Here is a 26,142-nt window from a genome sequence, read left to right as displayed (position 1 = left end):
CTAACAAAACTGAGAAAGAATTTGAAAAGAATTGTCAACAAAGGCAAAAGTACTGGCTGGAGTGCTCTAGGAAGATGTTATAAATAAGGAAGTTGCAGAGATGTGCCCATCAGCAAGAAAATTACCAGATTTAAATCATATTAAGATGGTTTGGATATAGAGAGAATTAATTTCTTGTCTAACACCATAAAAGGAAAACAATAGTAGTGATGATGACCTAAAGATGAGTTTACCCACAGAAATACTTAATTCTTTTTGCCTTTTTAAAATGTTTCCTTCAAAGCTTACAGGTTTTTCTAGTATTGTATTGGAAAAAAAAAAAAAAAATCCCTTTTTTGACATAATACCTGCATAAGTACACTTAACTTTTCTTTTAATTTTGAACAAAAACTATTTAAAATTACTTAACTGGAGGTCTTATGTACTGTAATTTAAATTTCAATGCTAAGAAAATATTCTGATTAAATTCCAAAACAAGATTTAAACCCAAGACATAAGCAATGACCAGGACATAAATGATCACTGCAGCATAAAATAAAGGTCACCTATTCACCCCTGAAAGATTCACGAATTCCAGAAAACCACTGTTACAAAACTTCCTACTGTTGGAACTCCATACAATTGGAAATTACTCAAGTTAACATATTAGTACTACCTCGGCTATCTTCAAAATGACCCAACATGTCACTAGTACATAATTAATTTTTCTCATACTTCATTCAGTCTTCCACGTTACATATACTATGTAACTCTTAAATATTATCCAATTGCAAAATCTAGTGCTATATTATATACTATATCAAACTATGCATTTTTCTCATCTATGACTAGAAAATTGACAGATATTAGTGGAACCCACACATATTGTAAAACCGCTATGACACAATGAAACCAGGAGAAATATCTTCCAGGACTTTATGCCATCAATTACAAACACTGAGGACCCCATTTAAAAAATAAAAATCTATTCCAGTCACATAAGAAAAAAAAAAGCTGATAACAAAAGAAGAGGAAAATATTCATCACTTGGGCTTGTGAACTGAAGTTTGGAGAACAGTGAATACCAGAACACCTTTTTAATGACAAGTGTGTTACATTTTTCAAAATTAACAATATTAAAGTTGTTTTTGGTAATCAAGAGACTTCTACCATACGCACAGATATAAACAAAAACTAAACCAAAGGAATCTACCCTCATAGAATTTTCGAAGTTGTCCTACTGTAGTACAACTGCACTAAATTTCTTGAACTCTCAATGAATAGGTTAAAAGGATTCAGTCTCTAGAACCAAGTTCTAGAATTAGTCTTCAGTAAATACATGCAAATTTACACAAACATGAGGAAATTACTGATTCTATGTTATACTGTGGATTTTTTTCCAAAGTTTTACTGTAAGCAGTTGACCACTTATAACACTTGACAAGATTATTAGTAAATCTTGTAAATATTTGATTAATGGTGAAATTTTCAGGAAATGCAATTTACAATATCATTAAATTGTAGTACAAATGCATAAAGCAAGAGGTACGGAGCACGTTACCTGGATCAACAAAATCCTTTTCATTTAAAAAGCAATTATTTACAAATGGACTAGGCGTGAACAACTCCCACAACACGTACCAATATCACCATAATGATTAGATCTGTGAATGCAAAATGCATCTATGGATAAGTACAGTAATTATACATAACATTAATCTTACAAGCCACTTCATTGTAAATAGTATGTGCATGAAACTACTTCCCCGCATGTTGCAAGAAAAGATATATTTGGATTATGGGTCACAATGTAAACTGATAAGAAAAAGCTTAAACAGTTAAGACTAAGAAGCGACCAAAGGAAACAAAGTATTTCTTCTTGGGGATAAAGACAGTACTAGGAGCCTAGTGCCAAATAAAATGAATTGCTTATATGGTGTTTTGACATTGCATGGAACCAGTTCTTATTCAGCAACGGGACCAACGGCTTTACGCGACTTCAGAACCACGACGAGAGTGAACTTCTATCACCAGAAATACACATCTCTCCCCCCTCGAATGGCAGAGAATCGAGCTCGCGGCCACCGGGGTGGCACGCCAACACCATACCGACCACGTCACTGGGGCGCTCTTGGTTGTTTAGGTCATAGACACTGCCACAATTACATAAAATGAAAAATCTTCCATGCTATGTCTAGTACAACCCGGCCCCCAAACCTACTACTTTGAATGATTTTGAAGAAAACTCGTTAGTAGAAGGGTGTCATGTGTGCCTACACAAGACAATTGTAGTGCTTTAGGCATTAAGCAAAAACTAGCATTCAAGAGCAACCCATTTACAGAATTTTAAAGTTTGGTTGACCCCACTATTATATGGGTGTATATGTATATATATACATATATATATGTGTGTGTATATATATATATATACATACATACATACACACACACCCATATAATAATGGGGTCAACCAAACATATATATATATATATATATATATATATATATATATATATATATATATATATATATATATATATATATATGTGCAAGTCACTTTATGAAGTTGTATCTCCAGCAACTGATTAATACCTACTCTTCAGAATTTATTTGTTTGGTTACCCTAATTAAGATTAATGATGGACCTGAATAGCATTTAAGTGGGAGAATTATTTCTTAGAATAATAATGCCTAACTGCCTTTATGTTTTTTTTTTTTTTTTCAAAGGGGGTGGGGTTGGGAGCACCCAACCCCAGTTTTGGTTACTCATTATTCCCGCAATACTTTGAAACCAATTGCTGGTATTGCATCTTCTTATATAAATAATTAAAATTTGAAATGTTTAAATTTTTTCCTACTTTCCTTCCTGGACATTTTTTTTTAATAAGGCACAACTATGTTCGACTCTACTTTTTTTTCTTATAAGACCCACCTATGGTCGACTCTCAGCTTACTAACCATATAAATTGCGTTAATATGTCAAGATTAGTTTCCCAAAAATACTACACACAAATACTCATCATTAATATAGATAGGACACTTGTTGGAGGCCCACTACTCCCTTTAATTCTGACTAGTAAAGATTTATGACTTCTACCAAATTAGCAGGTCTCGACATTTAATCATGCTTATACTTGTACTTTTAGCATTTCCAATTTTTTCAAATGGCTCACAACTTTATTTCACTACACTGCATGCAATCACATATCTGAAACCTGGGTCTTAAAACTGTTATGGCTAGCAAATACTCACTCACAGCCATGGAATAAAATATATTACTTTCTTAAACTATCGATTTGAAAATAACGAAACACTAATAGACCTCCAGATTTGCAATTTTAAAATAAACTATAGTAAACCAAAATCAGCCATCCTTGTTATTGCTAAAAGTCACCCTTTCACAAGAACCTCTTAGTTTACTAAACCTAGCATTCATCTGATATTCCAGTTGTAATAACTTCTGATTTTTCTTTATATTTGCCCTTTTTCATTTAGTTAGAAATGGAGAAAATTTTAACAGCATAAAAAAAAGGGGGTTGGGGTTAACCATAAAGATCAAAACCGCACGAGAGAATGCATTATATCAAGGTTGTTTGAATGACCTTACCGATCAATGCTCAGGCAGTATGATGCCATAAATGGAAAAATCAGGTTCAAATTTAACTGTTATTTAACCCTCTACACACATTCAATTGAAAAGTTTTTTTTTTTTTTCTTTTAAGACTAATTAGAAGAACCACCGAATTCCAGGATCATGGACTAGTACATGCTTGTAGTCATGGTGAAATATCGATTAAAAATTCTTTTCCAATACACCAGCATTGCCCAGCTTCTAATACTGTCTATCAAGGCTGTAACAGCTAATAAGGAAATGACGTCATATATGACTAAACTGAACTGCACTGATATCTAGGGAAAAAAAGCCAAGCACTGGGACTTATAAATGGGATTTTACGCCGATGTTGACAAAGGATTGGGGGGGGGGGGAGGGGGGGGGGGTGGGGGGGGGGGGGGGGGGGGGGGGGGGGGGGGGGGGGGGGGGGGGGGGGGGGGGGAGGGGGGGGGGAGACCTGCTACAATACCACCCTTCTCCCTCTCAAAGAACATGGGGAATTGTATGCAAAATTACATTGTTGACTATACATCTAAACTTCCTCCGCGAAACTAGCATTACGTTGTTGTGATCTTATCAGTGGTTTGTAAAATGCTTCACATTATTAGTCGAGATTTTAGTAAATTAAATTTTTGGGGTTTTGTTCTACCTGCCTGTCTACTTGACTGGAGTGGAGACCGAATGTACTACATTAAACTATATTTCTTTACTTTCATAAAACCATATGCGCGCATTCTAGTGTTTAATTTCATGGTGTTTGTATGGTGCCAAGGAATTACTTGACCAGCAACCATTCTCAGTTATCCTCAATTCTCCAAATGGTTTTAAACACAAAACATTTTATTTCTTCCCCTATACTACTTGTCTCTAGTTAGTTTACAATTTTTGTTCAAACCACACCAATGGTTCCGTTGCCAATGTGGATTGACAGTGATCAAGGGCATAAAATGCCAAGATAGTGGTGGTTCTATGTATTGAATCCGGACACATTAATAGATTATATTAGTAAAGGACTATGCGTACTTTTTCTGAGAAACAAATACTAGGCACCACAATGAGTGAGGCTATTTAGCAAAAGGGAATAAGCAGTGTATTAGCAACAGCTTTAGAACATATTAGTGGATCAGGCAAGCAAAGAAATTTACCGCTTGTATAGTTCATGTATTTTAGCTCAAGTGCCACGATTATAATTAGGCACTTTTAGTTTGATGGAGTTTTGAAATGGCGAGACTATAATTTACTAATAATCACTACGGAAAACCTGTGAAAGTCTATAGGTTGGCCAAGCCACAAAGAACCCATAAAGCCGTTAGATCTAAGCATTGGATGAGAGTAGGTCAAAAGTTAATTTGATTGACAACACAACCGCAAAGTTATTCATTACTGTATTTTCAACATCCAAGTAGCTGCAGGGATGGTCCAATTTTATCTTAACTGCAAAACCTACATTCCCTCCACCGTACCATTGATGCTTTTCCCTTCTTCTTTATTGGAGAGAGAGAGAGAGAGAGAGAGAGAGAGAGAGAGAGTAGTATAATTCCGTCAGATTCCCACCAAACGGTGGCGGTGGTGCCTTTCACTGCTGTACTTCCAGTTCCGGGGTGTACCACATAATTGGTAAAACCACATTTACCTGGACTGGGTAAAAAATGTATCCTGCAGAAGCCCATTCCTTCATTTTTGTTTGTTTGTATGGTGATTTTGCGTTGCATGGAACCAGTGGTCATTCAGCAACCGACCACGTCGAGAGTGAACTTCTATTACCAGAAATTCCTTAATTTTTCCCAATGTTCCTAAAAGTCAGCAGATTCTGCTGTACGTATAGGATGTAGGTCCTGGGGTTCAAGGCAATCATAAAACTTCTGCGTCATTGCTTTTAGTAGGCAGTTATAAAGTTTCCCTACAATATTACCCTTACGAGAAATTTAGGTGTTATTCATCAGTCTTGACTGCCACTCTACAATATTAGTCAATGTTTACTTTGCGTTACTAACATTATGATTCATACTTTACGTGCCAGTGTATAGCCATCAATGTCATTGCAAAGTAATGCACTCAAGTCGGTAGCTGACCGCCCAGACCAAAGATCTTTGACAACACTGTCGTCTCATATTAACATTAGAATCATGGCCAACGATCACCAGGAGCGTTGATGAATTCCCATTCAGGCAAGCAAGTTACTAATTTGCACTTTTAACACTTTGCACTGAAGTGATGCCATGTGTAAGAATGTGCAGATAACAATGCTTTATTCAAAAGTAAAACCACCTTGGTCATTATATTGGTTTTAAATAGAGATGTATGTTATATTAATTTAATGGTCGTCTGTCTCTACTGGTGGCAGGATTTTCATTCTGTCCATCTCTTCATTGGTTTTGAACATGGTACAGTGTTTGGCAGTGCTGGCTCCAAGAGTTCAACCACCATTTGATTCAATAATGTGCAGAATGTGGGTGCTTACAATGCAGTGGGTACCTAGGAGAGAGAGAGAGAGAGAGAGAGAGAGAGAGAGAGAGAGAGAGAGAGAGAGAGAGAGAGAGAGAGAGAGAGAGACCTACTTTGGGCTCTCCTTACTTGGTGTGCGAGATACACCTGTATAAGTATGATTGATAATTCTTTTGCAACAGGATAAACAGGGTAAGGGTGGGCGCTGTACTGTTCAGTGCAGAGGTTAGTGAGCATCAAGTACATCAGCGTTTGGATCCCATGCACCACCACCTGCCTTGTAGGATGACACCTTGTAGGGCTGCCTCTAGTAGTTAGGTAATGCATGCTACAAGGAACTGGCTACTATTTTGGTCATTTAGCCAGTGATTCTTCAGTGTTTGTAATATTGAATTAACTTGTACTATACACCAACAAATGCAGTCCGAAAAGATGAATTTGATACAGAACTGTAGAATATTACATACCAAAAAGAAATAATTGGATGTTTGTTATTGTGAATATAAAGATCCCCCCCCCAGTAGAACAGTGTGGAAGGAACTGAGAATGGATGTTCGTTATTGTGAATATAAGAGCCAGTAGGAACAGTGAAGGAACTGAGAATGTGATGGGTAAGGAAGGCCTGGAAGACTAGATGAAAACTGTGCTACTTACTATTCAAGAGTAAAACTTTTAATTGGAAGGTGCTCTTTTCCACATGGCAGTTACAGAAACCAAGTGGGTGCCACAGACATTAATAGAAGGAAATGGAACTCTAGGAACGTTAGGGGGCTACAGACAAAATAAAAATAATGTTGGAGTTATCAACTTGTTACTTCAGTTCTAAAGATCAAAATAAGCAAACCAAAACAAAGGCATAAAATGTAATTGTTTTTGAAGATGATGCATTCCCTTAATAATATCCATGCACCACCAGATATAAAAAAAGACTGGACTGCTATCAATATACTGAATTGGACAAAATTGCTAGGATATAGGGTAAGACGATGGAAACCCATCAAAGGATATCTTGGATACAATAAAGATAAGCTACAGCAAAAGGTATTTGGAAGATTGTCAAGAGATGAAGAATGCAAATCATAAAGTGAGGTTAAAGTGTAAGACGCAAAGAACATCTGGAAAACCAAGGTCTTGCAAAGCACTGTATTCAAGGTGAGTGTGTGTCATGGTAACGAACAGTATCTATGAACACATCCAAGGGTAAAAAAGAAAATGAGGAAAATATCTTTAAAAAGGAGGGATGGCCCAATGACGTCATAAGAAGCAAGACAATGGGCAGAACCACAGATATATATCTATGGGCAGACCTTTGTGAGGGTATGAATGAATACTGGCTGATTTGTTCGATAACCTAAGGCTTACCAAGATCTGAATGTATCAATGATTGAATTTATAGTTTCTAAAGTGGTACCAGCAACACTAATTGAAGATGGAAAGCTTTGGGTTAAGATGAAACCACCATATAAGTCATGGAAAAGGTACCAAAGTTGTCATGCGTGAATGTGGTAACTTGAGGTATGGCTCCTCTTCACGTTGTGATAAAAATATTCAGTGAGCTTATTTTTAATGGGTTAGAGAAGGTAGCTGATGATAACCTAACAAGAGATCATAGTTTTTTAAAACAGGAGTAGCATATTTAAAACAGGAGTAGCATACAGTGTTAGATAATATTGTACAGCATTGTATGGAATTAAAAAATGTCCTTCCGGTTGCCCTTCGTGGATTACAAGAAAGCATTTGACACTGAACAGATCATCATCATAGTAGGTCTTGCATCACAATGGTATTTCTGTTAAATACATGGAGAAATGAAATTGTGCACAAATGAGGTTGAGTACATGTAAAATTAACACTGTCTTGGAAAATGACTGCAGTCAATAGCAGTCTGTTACTGGGTGACATTATGCCAGGTTTGCTGGCATAATGTCACTTCCCAAATCTTTTATAATAAAAAGATGAAGATTAAGTCAAGACTGAAGTAACGATAGCAAAATTGTAGAGAAGGAAGGGGAGTTGGCCAAATTGTATAACATGAAACTGGAGAAATGACTGAAGTTGAACTTTTCCAACATGTAGGATTAATGTTATCCAACACAAGTCACCAAGATGGAAATTAGTGGCAAGACTAAGCAGGCTAATCAAACAATGTTGGAGCCAAGTGACATTTAAAAAAAGAGAGAGTATGACAAAACTGTATCTCTACTGATTTTGTTGAAAAACCTGAAGACTTGGAAAGAACCAGGCCAACCAGGAAGACAACTACGAGATAGGAGGCTGGAGATGTGGTGAAAGCTAAAGTACAGGAATATGTGATTGTTGGAACTTCACAGAGACCCTTTGCATAAAACACCGAATACACCTGCATAAATACCATCTCAACCCATTTCCGTAAAAGGATGTTCATAAGGGACAGCCATTATGCAATTGTGTACAAGACGGGTGCCATATTCCCAGCTGGTTAACATTTACAAATTTCTTTAAACATGACTGCCAAAACCGAATTGATTTTAACCCTCAATTTACTGTTTGTATTTTGAGTCTCTAATTTTATTTGGTCAGTTTTTTCCCAGACATTCATGCACGTTCATCTACCTGGAGAATTATGTTATGCAGAGGAACTTATGTACACCCCTTTGCCATTTAAATGCAGTGCCAATGTGCTTGAACTGAAGTCGATAAACAATTAATAACTGGTTAATGGATCTCTAATTTATTATATTACTTGTTTAAGCAGCCATTTCCGACTAAGTCCAATCGGCTGCTTAATGCAGATAGAATCTGTTAAAATTCCCATATCAATTATATTTTTAGTTATTTAGTTTAAAAAAAATTAAATGGATACCTAAAAATTACTTATATGGCTGACATTACTTTTGTCTTTAACAGGACCCAATTTCCCTTGATGAGCAAGTATAATAGACACTCCACTGCAATATCCATGTGCCCTTTGTCCAAACTATATGTGTAGTTATTTTCTTTCTCCTAATTTCTGAAGTCGACTTCCTGCAGTAATACTGGTCCTACATGGCCATTCCAAATAGTACATGGAATCCAGAACCTTAATTTACCTGTGGTCCCAAATACATTCATGTTGCTTCATAGTCCTGCATCTTCATAATGACAGAAATACTGCATCTTTTTTATGCTCTGTCCTTTTATCACCAAGTTCTCAATTCCTTTTTCTCCATTGGCTCTTGCATTAAATTTCAGGTATAGACAATCTAACATATACATTTTGAACACCCTAGTGCCTCTTATGATACCCTGTTACATTCAGTACACAAGGACTGAGTGCACCTTCATCCCTTAACCTTGACCAGCCACATGGCTACTTTCCTTAGTGCTTTTTCCTTTGCTTCCTTTTCAATCACCATAAACTTCTGCTGAAGTGTGTAGTAGTCTTCTCTCCTTTCAGCTCTTACTCAGAATGTACTGATAGTATTGTGGTAAAAAAAATCTGTATAAAGCAGGTCCAATCATAATTTCCTCAATTCATCTGAGAGTTCTATTACTACTTTGAAATACTGCAGCTTTATAAGATTTATATATCCCTTGGCTCAATTCTTGAGATCTTAAGCATTTAATTTCTCCAATGTCTTCACACGTGTTCCCATTTTCCTTCATATAATCGGCATTTAGTTTTTTTACCCTAGAGCTTTAGGCGACTTTTATCTGCATTGGCTCAATTCTGAAGATCTTAATCATCTATTTCTCCACTTTGTCTCCATAGACCTTCCCTTTCCTTCTTATAAAAATCATTTATTTTTTTTTTCCCTGAAGCTTTCAAGATTTTTATATCCATTGGCTTAATTCTGAACATCTTACATTCCATTTCTCCACTTACTCTTCACAGACTTTCCCCTTTCCTCCTTTAATCAGCATTTATCGTTTTTCTTTCCAAGGCTTTATAAGATTTTTAAATCAACTGGCTCAATTCTGAAGATCTTAAACATTCCATTTCTCCCTTAGTCTTCATAGACCTTCCCCTTTCCTTCTTCTTATCTGCATTTCTATTTTTTTTATAACCTCTCTCTAATTCTTGAGGATGTCACATACTACCCAACTCTTCCAAAAACCCCTTTAGAATCTGCAATACATACAATACTTTTGTGCAATGATATCTTATTCTTAAACACATTGCTTGAAGCCCCAACCATTCTTTTCCAATCCTTGAAGTCTGCAGTACAGTGCTGATATCTGTCTTTTCAGTAATCACCTTTACATCTATGACTGGCAGTAGGCAGATGCTTAGTTTTCTATCTAATAACATCAGGGCCTCAGTGATTTTCAATATGGGAATCTAATCTTAGCCGACTTGTTGCTTGGTATGTCTTCCTGTCAACTTGGCCATAATTTAATTCTTCCTGTTGCACCTCTGTTTCTAAGGATACTAAAAAGTAATAAAAAAAAAAGTTCATTCTGATAATTACTTTCCAAAAGGTAAGAAATTATATATGAGAGAGATAAGAGAGAGAGAGAGAGAAGAGAGAGAGGAGGAGAGGTAGAGAGAGAGAGAGAGAGAGAGAGGAGAAGAGAGATAGAGAGAGAGAGGAGGAGGAGAGAGAGAGAGAGGAGAGAGAGAGAGAGAGAGAGAGAGAGAGAGAGAGAGACTTTTGAATATAAAAACATGTACCCCACTACAAAGAGCACCTCTCCATCTGGCCTAGTTTGGAAAACTATTGTGTGACTATCTGTAAGATCACACCCTGAACAGGACAGACAACCTGCTGCCCTTTACATATAGTAATAGTACTTATAATAAAAAAGGTACTGGTTAGCAACAATGGAAAAGTTAGCCCCCGACTTCTAGAAGGACGTAGTCATTAATCAAGAAAAACAAAGGCAGAAAAGAATTCCAAAGCATGTCAGCATGAGAGAGCATGACTGAATTACAAATCCATGGCTCATCCATTTCCAGTGTATGAACCTGTTTTTTGATAATTGCTAATGGCCACCTCAAACGAGAATTTCTCCCCTTGAGCAAAAAAAAAAAAAAAAAAGCTACTACGCATCATCAGAAAAGGATTGAAATATAAAACTGGGGTTACACCAACCCAATTGCCTTATACTACCTCGTGAGACTTAGGGGAGGGAGGAAAGCTACAGCAGAAGCCAGCCAATAACAAGGGTACATAATTGGTTTGGAAGCAAAGTTATCACTATGGACAACGCAATCTTTCCAAGAGATCTTAACTATAACTTAGCCAATCTGAAACACTTAAAATAAATGTAGGGGTTCACATAGTTATGAAATACAAAAAATGAACTAGATAGGATGAAACTTTCTCAAAACCACTCCTGTGATCCCCCCTTCACATAAGCTCACAATTATCTATGACCATATGACAATTCTTGTAGTCTTGAGGATATTCAAACTCCAAAGTTCAAGAGAATCTGACTAAAGCAGACTGATATACAGGTATAAGGTAATTTACTTACATATATTACTAATAAAGTGTAATGAAGTGTAATTTAGTCTCTTATGCTGGTTTTTTTCTGTTTTTTTTCTTTTAATACATAGCAGTCATCAAATGGCTAATCATTACCAACTTCTTCTTGGGGCATGGATATTCAATCTGATCACATGTGAAAGAACACTAACATCAAGGGATAACAAAAGCACTATTTTCAAAGTAGCTTCACTTAGGTCATTCTTTCTTCTTAAATCTTGAATGAACGGTAGAAGGGAAAGCTTGTCTGAGGAAATCCTTATCTTCCCAAAACAAATGTCAACATAGAGAAGACACCATTTGGCACAGCAAAACGAACAACTTTTTCATACTAATTTCCTATCAAATCCAACTGGCCCTTAATATTAACCGGCGGCCCCCCCCCCCCCCCCTCACCAATGACCCTTACTATTTCCTCCTTTCTTAAACCAATAAAAAATAAAACCAATGGACAGCAAACCCACTTCACCTTGAAATAGACCCAACTTGTGTTTATTCCTTTAGGTATTTTCCCTAATATTTTACGTTAAGTTCCACTGAGAGGGGAAGAACTTGTTCTTCTAAGGCTTGCTAAATGATAAAAAGTAGAGCATTTGATTCTTCAACAAAAATATGGAGCATACTTGCCTTAAGGCCCATCCACACAGTCGAGCTCTGCTTGACAAACTTTGTTTGATGTGACCTCAGAAGCTTCCGACGTCCCACTGAACAAAATTCGTCAAGGGTGTGGATGGGGCCTTAGTACTCATCTTACTTATATAACACACTGGAAATATTCCAATTAAAAAAAAGAAATGTACCTCCTCACCAGAAACCCTCAAGTACACATTTCTAATAGTCAAGAAAATCTATCTTTAATAAAAAGGAATAACTGGAAATTGTTAAATTTCCAACATTTTACTGGAACTCTTTTACTAAAACTCCACTATGCACAGCATAGATTAGCAAATACTATTTTCGATGCTTGTGCCAACATCACTTACATAAGCCTTTAAAAATCTGAGTCATTACTGATAATGATTTTCATATAGTAATAGTCTACTACAACCCACTATTTCCCCTACTTTACCCCATTTATTTTAATTGAATAAAGTTTGGCCCTGCAGGCTAAATGCCATTTATCAGAAACTATTTTTAATCTAGCATTGACAAAAGTAAAACAAATCTTAACAGGGAACCTGGTTCCAATTACAAGGTGTCCCAACTTGAAAGGCAACCTACTTTGCCTTTCAACCACAATGGACACTTCCATTGCCACTAACGGTAAAAACAAAAACAATCTTGGAATTGCCTTACATTTTCAGTTACAGCTAGTTTGAAGTTTTTTTTTTTTCCCAATTTCCATGGATATATACTCTTCTTCAAACACAGCTTGGGCAAATTCTGCAGCCTTTATTACAAAGCTGTACTTGAAGACAGTTTTCTCACTAATGTTACACCACTGGCACAAAATATGAGAGAGAGAGAGAGAGAGAGAGAGAGAGAGAGACGGATATAGGAGACGCGAGAGAGGAGAGAGAGGGTCAGAGGGAGAGAGAGAGAGAGAGAGAGAGATTTTCAAGTACAGTACGTAATTGATTTGCTTTTTCAATTTTTACAAGAAATAGCGTTTCCATTTTTCGTCATGACATTCACTGTAAATTTTTTCCTTTCATATAATGCACTCTTCATACACTAGTTACAACTTAACCTAGAACAGAGAAATAGAACAAGGAGCAGAGAAAGAGCTTCCCATCCCATCACCTATCTCTTCTACCTACCCCATGGGGCTCATGGTAACGTCCCCACTAAGAGGATCTTGGCAGATCTCTTCTAGCTACCTAAGGGGGCTCATGACTGTCCCCCTAATGACTACCCCGGGGAGAAAACAGAGCTCATAACCTGTCTCTGAGTTCTCTTTATTTACAACTTAAATTTTATGTCTGAGGACCACAGATGATGGTGATGGCACTGGCGGAAGCAGCATCAGCAACAGCAACGGCACAGCATGCAACGGCATACAGGTTCTGGAAGACTCCTCGAGCAGTGTTTACAGGGAAGAATGAAACATTAAAAATGAAATATCACAGCTGCCTGTAGCCGCCAAAGCTGGAACAAGGAATACTTTAACCCAGTTTAACATGAGTAATCATTTGCATATATACAGTACATGGAAATTCTGGTTGCTTGAAGATCCGTAAAGACATTGGAGCAAAGAGGTAAAAATATGTCCTGAAACAATAATACCAGTTATAAAAGGATCAACTGAGAAAAACACATAATGCAACTGCTCCCTATTCCATAATAAATTTTGTACAGAAACTCTACTTCCACTTTCCAACTCATTTCAAAATGCTATTCTATAAAATGTTAAGTATACTGCATGATTAAAACTAGGTGAAATTATTCTAACTGGTATTCAATATAACACTCAACTTTATAGTAAAAAAAATCTATAGTCCAAAAATATATGGATAAATACAATCAATATAGACCTACTACATGAAATATTTCTTCACCACAAACTGTAATACAACAAATTACATATTTAATTTTTTCTAGGCTTGACAGCCAAAAAAATCTCAGCAAGAACTTGAGTTTACCCACAGAACAAACATGGTAATACAATAACTACAAATAAACAAAACATACACAAAAATAATCACTGACTACCTGGAAAGAACTTAAAGAGATAAAATGGAAAATGAAATAGAAAAAAAAAAGTTTAAACTTAAAATAATAACAAATAACGCACTTACGTCTCTTTGGTGATATGAGCTTGACTCCTCCTGGTTTATCAGAGTTGAGTGGGCTTGAAGATACAGACGTTTTCAACCGCTTTTCAGACAGTGATGATGATGCAACAAGCTCGTCCAATGGAGATGGACGTTTTACGCCTTGCCCTCCCGTTCCACTGGTCGACTTCTTATCACTAGCCGCAGGACCTACGTTCTTTTTCCCTGGAGGCTTGGTGGGTTCATCCAACAAGCCAGTGTTACGAAAACCTCGTGACTTGTAAGTCTTAACCGAGGGCTTCTTGGCTTCTAATGCATCCATGTCAGCTGAGCCCAGAGCATCAAGGAAGCTTGGAGGAGGAGTTTTCCTGGGAATCTTTGCAAGGCCATCAGCACTCAGAGGCTTTACTTTCTCAAGTGTTGCTTTATCTTCATTTTCCTGTTCTCTCTTTTTATCATGTTTATCCTCCCTGCTTTTGTCTCTGCTACTGCTACTACTCTTTCTATCCTTATCTCTACTACTGCTCTTACCCTTGTCCCTGTCACGGTCTTTGTCCTTACTCTTTTCTCTATCACGATCTTTACTTTTGGAGTCTCTGTCTCTGTCCTTACTACTTCTGCTGTGGCTACTGCCACTTCTGTGCTTGTCACTTTTTGAGCTTTTGTCCGACCTACTGCTTTCATGATTCTTGCTGCTACTCTTGGAACTCTTGGAATCCTTTTCTCTTTCTTTTTTCTTATCATCTTTTGACTTCTTTTCTTTATCTTCTTCCTTCTCTCTTTTATCTTTCTTTTCACTATCTTTATGTTTGTCTTTATTTTTGTCCTTACCACTAGCTTTAGATTCTTTGTCACTTTTCAAACCAGCCTTTTCTTTCCCAGAATCAGTTTCATCCCCTTTACCCTCCCCAGAATTCTCATCATTACTTATTGCACTTTTCTTTTCCTGAGTGTCACTGTCCATGGCCCCAATGTCACTAGCTTTCTCTACTTCGGAATTTGTCTCCATGGCACTTTCGCCTTCCGTCTCAGAAGGAGATGAAGGTGCAGAGTTAGTCACACTACCACTAGAAGAGACCACAGAATTTGCTACAGAATTGGTCGGTGGTGTAAACGTACTAGTACCATCACTTTCGGATATCTTTGACTTTTCTACTGTGGAGACATCACCAACTTTACCTGAAACTAAGTTTGTGGACGATGTTACACAACTGTTCACTGTACTAGAGGTATTTGCACTTTCTACACTCGAACTGGCTTCCACTGCTCCAGTGTTTGCATCACCAACATCACTTGCACCTTGCTTTTCAGGAGTCACATCTGGCAAAGAAGTTGCCTGAGAAACCTCTTCATCACTAGTAGTAAGTCGAGCTTTCCTCACTTCTTTTCTGATAATGCTCAATGGTTTGTTATCATCACTGTCATTGGAATCCTGACTCACCCTCTGAGATGATACTTTAGCAAGGACCTGAGACCCACTCCTGATGGTGATTCTTATGGGTGTTGTTGGAGCAGGGGCAGTGTCACTTTCAGTCGATGCATTGGAAGAGTCATCTTGACCTTCCCCAGAGGAACTGCCATCACCACATTCTTGAGCAGAATCACTATTCACCACTGGAGCAGCAGCACTTGCAGGCTGCTCAGCAACACTGCTGTTCTCTTCCAGAGCCATTTCATTTGGCTCACATTCAGGGATATCATTCTCTGAGGGACCACCACCTCCCAACCCTACACCAGCCATTGTCCCTGAGCCATCACCTTGCCTTACTACTTCCATCCATTTCAAAAAGATTTGCTTCGCTATGCTCTGGACTTCTGGAAACAGAAAAAGGTTCGTATCAGAAAAAGGTTCGTATAAATGTACAAGTTCCTGCTACATAGAGAGATAACAATGAGTATCCCCTTTTAATCCATTAGAAAATGAAGTCTAACAATACTTTTTTGTTCTACAAGAATGCATCTCCTAGTTTGCCAAGATAAAACAAAATTGTATCATATGATAATTACTAATGTTTCTGCCTTTACATTACAAATAAGTCATTCTTCCTATAGACAGTAGGTACACCTAAACATAAACAGACACTTAAGGATTCTGGCTTTCCAAAGATAAAAGTTTGTTCCCCCAGGATTCACGTTCAAGATGTGCGGACTCACCTATTTGCAGAACCCATTGTGGGTTTTCCGGTGATAAATATTCACTAATCAGTGTACTATTTTGATTTTATTTTCAAGACTAAATAAATTTTAATAATATAAAAATGATTTACTAATTTTCAAATATTTGTACAGTGGGCTCCCTGTATTCGCAGATTTCTCTATGGATCACATCTACCCACTATTCACAGGAAATTCGCGTATTCGCGGTATTTTTCTATGAGAATTATCAACAAATTCCTAAGCTTTTTTCCTAATTTCATATAAAAAAAAATAAATAAATAAATAAATAAATAAATTTTTAGTGGGGTTCTCTCGAGTTTTAACCAACAAAAATAAGCAGTTTTACGTGTTTCTATAAGGGTTCCAACTCTGTGTGTGTGTGTGTGTGTGTGTGTGTGTGTGTGTGTGTGTGTGTGTGTGTGTGAGATTCCAATTATGTGGGGGGGGGGTGGTATGCCGCATTATGTGTGTGTGAGGGGGGGGGGAGCAGCGCTGTACAAGTATATATATATGTTTAATAAGATTAAATATCAAATAATAAAAATAATAATTCTCTTTCTCTCTTACAGAGATGTGTTTTTTTTGTATGATAAATGATTTACTGGTTTTCAAATATTAATATTAGTATGATAAATGATTTACTAATTTTCAAATATTAATATTAATGTAAACAGCAATAACATCAATTCATTAAAGAAAATGCTAAAGTGAATTTACTGAATGTAAGATTTTGGTTTATAAATAAAAAAAAGCTGTTGCTGACAAACTTCATGTTACTAAGATGAGAGAATTTCCATGGTACATGTATGTATACATTTATCAATATTTTAAAAAATAATATAGATTCAATTACAAAATTCATATGCATTATTTCAAATACAATAACCTTTCCATTTCACTCTTTGTAAGTACATAGTGGTAATTCTCTCCCTCTATTTTGACTGAAAGTGTTAAAAGTGTATGCATATATCCTTATGGGTACTACTACATTTTATGATAAAATAATTTACAGTACCAATTTTCAAATATTATTAAGTTTAATGAGATAAAATAACAAATCTCTCTCTCTCTCTCTCTTAAGTATGTTTGTTTTATAGATTTGTAGTATAAAAAATTATTTACCAAATAACTAATTTTCAAATATTAAAATTGACGGTCTGATATATGGTAGTATATATGATTTTGTCAGTTCAATGCTCGTGTGTTTTTAAGATGACTTTGAAATGACATTATTAATAATATAATCTCAATGATTAATACAGTAATAAGATAGTAATTTGAGGTATAGGATGTTATTTAAGGTCTAAATTTGATATCTGAACTTTCAAGATAGGGGTTTATTTAAAAATGTACAATAGCTAAAATGGCAGAAGAGGCAAAACAATGATAGCAGAAATGTCAAGTCGAGATATAGGTTCTCTGCAGTGCTGGTTTTCCCATTTGCAATGCCTTCCACATTTCAAATTTTCTCTAAACCAGTACAGAAATTTCGGAGTGGATGGAAATATCCATGTATAGTATAAATTACATGATAGGAAGATGTGCTTCTCATCAAACTAATTTAATACTTTCAACTAAAATTTTAAAAATTATTTACAGCATGAAACAATCATAAATAGTCTCATTTTGTTAATACATGACATGACAAATTTAGTCACAATGTTAAGGGATCTCAGCCATTATAATAACCACATTTGTTGTGTATGCTACTTCAACTTTCAAGATAGCCTTTGACTGTTGAGTAATATCTATCATCTTTGCCATTTTTAAAAATTCTCTTCAACATCTAGCAAACATACTTTATCCTCAAGATTCTCCTCCATGCAAAGATGGGTCTTCCAACTCCTCTGGTGTTTAAGAAAGTCCAGCTAATCAATTCCTTTTAGTAAATCCAACTAACATTCCCTTTTATAATCCATCACCTTATGTACACATGGGACTTCAACAATTTTCCTTAATATAAATTTTCACTTCTATCCTGCCAGCTGCCTCCTAACTAATATACTTCTTGCATAATTTTTCTCAAATCAACTCACCTTTTAGACTTTCAGTAGTGTCATTGCCAAACCATGATTTGTGTCTGTATAATAAATGTAGCTCAACTTGATGTGTATGATCTTAATTCTATATACAACTTCACTCTTACTTCCAATTCTTATTTAGCTTGCCCAATCTTTGATTTGCCATTTACAGTATGTCGTTCTCTAAATTCAATGTAGTATACAGTAAACAGAACCTGATTTAAATACAACTACATATTCCTAAATACTTGATAAACAATTGAAGGAATACCTCAAAGTTGTTCTCCATCTGGTATCCCTTCACCCCTTTGTGTACACACAGTCCTTACTTTCCTGTTTGTTTCTTAATTCTGATCCATCTGCCGCCCAATCTCTCGAAATGCAAGATGTATTCTACTATATTATGAAATCTCTCTAAATCATGTGGAGTTTCACCTGCATATTTCAAGTACGTAGGTCGATTTCGTACTATTACTTAAAAATTTTTTCAATTACCAACCTCTTTTTTTCTTCATCAGATTAATGAGGACATATCAAGGGTGACATTACATAATTTCTATGACAATTTTTGAAAGGCACTTGGCACTGCCTGGCTTTATGAGGTAACGAAGATAGATGATGATAATCTGAAGATAAAATAACCACCTGGTTCCAGGAACAAGCAAGACCCTAATGCTAACAGCATGGCAAAAAAGCTTTGTTACAACCTACCATTATTTTCTTCCTGAGTAACCAGAGGAGGATTGTAATGGAAATGCTGTATTCTTGAATCTGCCAAATGTATGGGTCATCTGAAGATTATACAATGAACACACAAGCATCCAATACCTGTACACTTGTCAAAATCTTTGTCTTGGGTGATACCCATTTACTTTATTCTCTTCATGATCTCTAACTTGCATCAATTCCATTATGGAAGCTCGCTCTCCAGACAATGGCCTTTTAGTTGGTCCATATGAATGTTCACTCATTGGAAGTTGTATAGGGTACCAGTCTCTAACGTACGACAACCATGGACAGTTTGCACTGGCACAAACTCATGAGACCACTACCTTTACTAATACCAACACAAAACCCTGAGAGCATAAATGCATTCCTGCATTTCATCAAATTTAACAATCAAATATGTAGAGATTAAATTCAATATCCTATCCTGGGCCTAAATTTTTCCAAGGAACCAAAACCTGCATTACTTTCAATATCTTAACTTTATCGATTCTTCATTCTTCTCAACATTTGTCAGACAAATTTTTGACACCTTATGGAAATGGTTGATCCAACCCCCTCCCCCCCAAACCCCACAGATGGAATAACTACAAAAATTACCTGTGTTGACACATTCCCGCGAAAGTTCCATTACTAATCTTGGGGTGGCATATCTTTTCAACCTAGTGATTGTCATGGGTGAGGTCTCAAGTAGGCTCAACACTTGCAGGGCCAAGGGCCAGTTACTGGCCTTCACAGCATCTTGCAGCCAAGTGCCTACAAGCTCCCATCCTCCTTCATCATAGAATCTGTACATAAATTAAACAAGACTGTCCATTATTAAATATATATAAAAGTGATAACAGAACAAAACTAATCAAACTTTGCGTACTAATACTAGCCAGTGGCGTAACCCTAAGAACCAAAAGGAGAGATGGAGAAAGTTGGAGACATATACTTACGCATCCAGCAGAGGTAGATCTGTGGCCTGCAAGATGTTTAAATAAATGCACTTGCTCACCAGCTTTTTGGAATACTTGGACATAAGCCTGCAAAAAGATAAAACAATCATGACATTTAGTATACATATTGTAATTTTATAATTCTTAGTAACCCCTCTTAATAAGAAGGAATATTTCTTGCAACACCTAAAAGTGGGAGTATTTTTTTGGTATGTTGTTACCGTATATTTCGGCGTATAAGTCGACCCTTTAGCCCAAAAAAATCATGCCAAAATTAGGGGGTCGACTTATCTAACGGTAACAAAAAGTGAATCTTTATTATTTTGGCATATCGGTACAGGAATCCAGGCTTTACAGTTGGCTAATAACAATGACAGCCTTGTTGAGGTAACTATGTATGTAAATACCAGTATTGAAAACATTTCACACTGTAATACGACAATAATAATACATTAGAACATCCATTACCTTAAATAAAATGAAAAAAATCAAAGTAACTTGAAGAAACCCCAATCGAACAGCAAGTGTAAACATTGCGTAGTCATTTGTAGTACCGTAATTGAGAAGGATGCGTTCACTGACAGTTTAGTATTTACCGGGGTATTGTTCAAAAACATTTATGGTATGAAATCTTTATTTATCACTTTAAATAAAATAAAAAAAATTGTATTTAATAGTAAATATGTATTTAAAATCCTTCAAAATTACTTGAGTCATCATCACTTGAATTAAACAATTCGTCAAACAAATTATCATTCACGTTTTCATCATAATGATCCCAGTTTGAATCTGGTGAATCAACTGCAGGTCCGTTTTCCCTCAAATAAGCCTGTTTATGCCATAGAAGAACCAATGGTCAAGGAATATTCCAACATAATAATAAAATACCGGCACATCGTTTTAACAACCCAATCAAAACATTAACTTGAGTGGCAGTTTTTTGTACATACATATAAACGTAGGCTGTTATGTAGCGTTAGTTAGCGCTTTTGTTTACATTACACTCTAGTAACGTATCTTTCGTTTCATTTCTAATCATATTTGCCGGTATTCATCTTTTATATATTACACAGATTTGTTAATATACCGAGTATATTACCTGTATTTGTTATAGTAAGTAGAGCAACATATGTACCGTAATAACATTCAGGTTATTTTATATGATACGTTTTACCCTGCTGCTGACATTTAATAGGTCGACTAATATACCCGATATTAGTTAAAATCATAAAAATTTACTCAGAATTGGGGGGTCGACTTATCTTCCGGTCGACTTATACGCCGAAATATACGGTAATTCAAAATTCTAAAACTGAATGAACATTTTTTTTTTCTTATCTTAATAATTCCTTCAAGATATGAAATATCCTACACAAAGCCTACACTTTGCATCATGATACTTCTTTTCCCAATATATATATATATATATATATATATATATATATATATAATATATATATATATATATATATATGTATATTAATATATATAATTACATATATGAGAGAGAGAGAGAGAGAGAGAGAGAGAGAGAGAGAGCGAGAGAGAGACGCAGAGAGAGAGAGAGAGAGAGAGAGAGAGAGAGAGAGTCTCAAAAGGTTGAGGATATTTTTATATTTCTTAGAAGTACATAAATATTTTAGTAATCCATAAGTGTAGAAAACTATTCTTATTATTACTGCCATAAAACAGGGGGGTGGAGGCATATGACATTCAAGCATGCAATACATAAGTTACAAGGATAACTGGAATCCATACGTACAATACTATGTTGAATCATCATTTGTATGTTATTCTACATATATATAATAAGCAGAACACAAATTTTACACCACAGTCATTATGTAACAAACGTAGCACAGTATGTCTGATCACTCTTGTCATACCAGTAAATATCATCTACAAAGCAAATACCAGTCATTCTTGCTGCTTACCGAGAGAGAGAGAGAGAGAGAGAGAGAGAGAGAGAGAGAGAGAGAGAGAGAGAGAGAGAGAGAGAGAGAGAGAGAGAGAGAGAGAGAGAGAGACTTTTTAAAGCTAGTCAGACATTCTTATGACAGGAGTTAGCTTGTATGACTACGTTAGGTTCAACCAGGTAGGATGTTTTGAAGCTGTAGAGATTTTTCTGAATACAATGCAACATAACTATCTCCGAGACTTTAAATTCCAGAACCATTAACTACATTTACATGTGTGGATGGAGAGATTTCTACAAACTAGCCGGGTAAATACATGTACAGTGGACCCCCCTAATTTGGATTCCCTGGATTCGGGGATCTCTCTCGGGAATGTTCCCCCGCATTATTCGCAGAAAATTTGCACATTCGTGGTATTTTTTTATCAATTTCATCATAAAATGCACTTTTTTTTTTTATTAAACTATTAAAAAAACCAAGTATGAAAATTTTTAGATTTTTTTCTAGTTTTTATTAAAAAAACCAAGTATGAAAATTTTTAGATTTTTTTCTAGAGTTTTAACTAACAAAAGAGGCTATTTTTAGCATTTTTATAGGGGTTCCAAACATTCGCGGGTGTGTGTGTGTGTGGTACCCATCGCCCGCAAATACAGGGGGGCCACTGTAGTACTAGTATATAATTTAATGTATGAAAGGAAAGAGGTTGGTTGAAATTTCTTACAACTTCCTAAACAGATGTGCTTAAGGTTTTGAGAGAAGTACAATACCAAAGTACTGCTTTTACGATGTACATAGTACAAATTTTTTCCATGATATACCACATCAGCAAAAAAAAATGCATTAACCTTTCAGAGGCTTACAAGCACAGTATCAGATACAAATGTTAATGAAAAAGAGAGGAGACAGTATGAGAGGTTATACTGAACTTCTGCAAATTTGCAAGTTAGGCTAAGGCTTGTAAATACTATAACTCGGAAAAATAAAAGTTTTCCAGAGTGAGATACACCATAACGTGCCTGAAAATATGTTGTACAGTTTCTTCTCCTCTATTGCAATGTTTAAATACTGGTAGGGCATCGCTTCAAAATAACCTAAAGAGGGAAGGACTATGAAGTTTGGTTAAATTAGGGGGTCTGTAAATTTTCAAAAACATGTCAGGTGGATTTAATGCACCAGTGCACCGTATACAAAGCCCAAAATGAAATTTTTTGTGGACTGTGGAAAACACAAAAAATTCTCTAAGTATTGAAAAAATATTTCCATCTCTAATACCACAATCTCCTAACTCTACGGTCAAGAATCTAACACGTTAAGATGGTCGAAACACTCCTGGCATAATTATCCTCATTTGAATAATTTTTTTTTTTTTTTTTTTTATTCTCTCCTTGATTCAAATTTTGATTTGGACTTGGAAGAAAGACTGCAAAGAGCCAAGTACAGGGAAAGTGTGTCACAAAGAAGTACGGTTGTTAAGTACAGGCAGTCTCAGGTTATGTTATAACGGAAAATCGGCAATAACAAGTGCTTATTGGTGGCGCTGTGAAGTGGGATTGGTGCTGATAACGGGAGATGGCGGACAAGCGCTGTAAACCAGGATCGCTCATAACTGGGGACTAAGAGGGTGCTGTTTTGGAAGGTGGTGTGTGGGAGAGAGTCTGAAAAGACAGAATGGGGGAGGGGGTGAAATTTCCATGTGGAGGTATGTCTTTGCATAACCACTAAGTAACTTATTAAGAGCAGGGCACAATTAAGGTTGGGCTAAAATGTAGTAATCCTTAGTCACGAAAGGGTTCATACCTTACCATTTTATGACCCATGGGACTTTTTTTTTTTCTTTCTTTTTTTTTTTAAGTTTGACCACTTCTTTTATGACCCTTAGGACTTTACATTTTTTTTTTAGTTGACAAGCATCTTGTACCACCAGATTGTTTATCTAGTTATCAGATTTATTTGATTTATGAAATTTAGGCCGTTGAAGCCAAGTACTAAGGCATTTTCAGTCAATTTGGTGCTTAAAACCATATTAAGGAGTTGGAGTGATTGGACAGCAAGATATATAGATCCAAAACATATATGAAATGAAGTACCAAGATCTAACAGTGGAACTGGGAGACAACTCCACATTCACACTACGAAGTAACAGAGGTGTAGGACAGCAGAAGCAGTGCCTCATGAAGTTGACAGCAACTTTGTATATGTTTATCACCCCTTCTTTGATGTCTAAAACAGTACCATACATATCTTTAATGGTTGGAAATCCAGAAGAACTTCTACCAAACATTGTCATCCAACCACCTTGGCACATCCTACATTTCTGGCTGAGGATGCACAGGATAAGAGAGAGGATTCCCAAGGACTGACCAATGCTGCCAATAATGCCATCAAAGTGAGCACTGGTGGAGGTACCCGGAAGACACCAGCTTTTAACCGGACAAGAGACAGAAGATGACATGCTAAAGCCAAGCTGATGTCTACGATGTGACAGGAACTATGGTAGAACCCCACTGAGACTCCCAACATAAATCCAATGTAAAGACTCAATCTTGTTGTGTCTGTTAGGAGTCCCTAGTACTCCATCTGTTGCTTGGTCATGAAATCAACTTTTTCCAACTTCTCAATGCTAATATAGGAAGAAAAATGCAGGAAGGCAGTTTCTGTCCTAGTGGAACCACTCTGCAGATGCCAAACCAGTAAATTATGAGACATATGAAAGGGATTGCTGCATGATGAGCTACGCTGACACCAAGGTGAACATTTGCATGAAAATCTGAGGAAATTTTACAAGTCCATGTAACAGGACTCTGACCTGATCTAGTACAATCCTTATAAAGACAAAGCTTTAGTACTTTCTGGAGAACTGAGAGAAGGATACTTGAAAATCTGAATCCTTCGAGATCACACAAAACAAAAGTTGCACACTGTGATGAAGCCTTAAACAGCTTTTAAGTCTCCATTTTGAACCAAGCCATTCAACAGAGATATCAATGACCTGCATGTAACTTCCTGTCAACTTCTCCACGAAGAAAAAAGTTGATTTGATTGTAGAAGTCAGAGGTCTTGCTATTTATGACTCCTTCTGGAACTAGAGGTTATAAAAGAAAGGGAAGGTCAGTGGTTCTTGAAAGGTAGCCTGTAACTGTTGAAGGACACAGCATGAAGGTGGTTCAACTACAAGAAATGTCAAAGTAGTCTGTCACAGTTTTAATCAGTAGACTTATGGAAGCCCCTGATTTCTATTCATTGTGGTGTATGTTTATATACGCCTTCCTCATAAAATAATTCAAGTGGATTAACTGTACACATTACAGAGTACTAATGTGCCGTATATATTATCGCATATCATGCGATTTTTGAAGACCTAATATTGGAGTTAATTTTAAGGGGGTTGCATCATACCCAAGATATAAAACTAGAGTATGTAATAATCACATAGTATCGTATGATAAAATACAAACATAATAAATATGCATCTTTATCATGGATCTTTTAAAATTTATGCTTTAACTTCACAGCATCCAATAATAATATATGTATTTTCATATTACTATTTGTTTGTATTATAAATACATAGCAATCAATGTTTTGATTTGGAAATCAGCTGAGGCTGAATGCGAGTCAAGTTTGTTTTGCTGTATTGTACTAAAATAAGAGCGACTCTCTTGATTCTAATCAGTGCAAGTGAATCTCAAGATATTCTATTTATCTGGGACAAGGTTATTTTATGTTATACAAAGTGTTTCCACGACGAAAAATCACTTAAATATGAATAGTTTCTGAACGAAATTTAGTAATTTTTTTTTTCTCTAGTAGATGGCACTGAGGGTATGGGTATGTTTGTGTAAACAAAAATCAAGATTCTGTTCTATATTTTTCACTTGATCTCATCAGAATACTACGAGCTTTATGTATTTATCTTTTAATGGAGTGAAAACCGTGAAAAGTGTTCTTTCATGCCCAATATTTTAATTGAAACGTTTCTTTCAAATGTTGTTTACAGTTGAGTTTGCTGGTACTATACCGAAGTTTGCAAGTTTCATTCACATTGCCAATACACGATAATAGTCATTAGCAGATCAACATTCTTTCCTCAGCTTCAGCTAAAGCTTACAGGTTAAATTTAACAGTATATGCCATTGCCGATCTCTTCTCCATAGCGAGTAAGGATATAGTAATGTAAGA

General features: G+C 36.1%; 1 protein-coding gene across 1 annotated transcript in view; it reads right to left on the bottom strand.

Annotated features, from left to right (window-relative positions):
• Nucleotides 1–26,142, bottom strand: part of LOC135218621 (mediator of RNA polymerase II transcription subunit 1-like) — a 107,456-nt gene that overhangs the window by 31,421 nt on the left and 49,893 nt on the right. Inside the window, 3 exon segments of the mRNA XM_064255057.1 lie at nucleotides 14,227–16,017; nucleotides 19,707–19,894; nucleotides 20,048–20,134. Coding sequence (XP_064111127.1) covers nucleotides 14,227–16,017; nucleotides 19,707–19,894; nucleotides 20,048–20,134 — 2,066 coding nt within the window.

Source organism: Macrobrachium nipponense, chromosome 9 (genome assembly GCF_015104395.2).
Source record: "Macrobrachium nipponense isolate FS-2020 chromosome 9, ASM1510439v2, whole genome shotgun sequence".
NCBI classification, from domain to species: Eukaryota; Metazoa; Arthropoda; class Malacostraca; order Decapoda; family Palaemonidae; genus Macrobrachium; species Macrobrachium nipponense.
The sequence above is the reverse complement of the archived record's forward strand: the minus strand, read 5'-3'. Positions and strand labels throughout refer to the sequence as shown.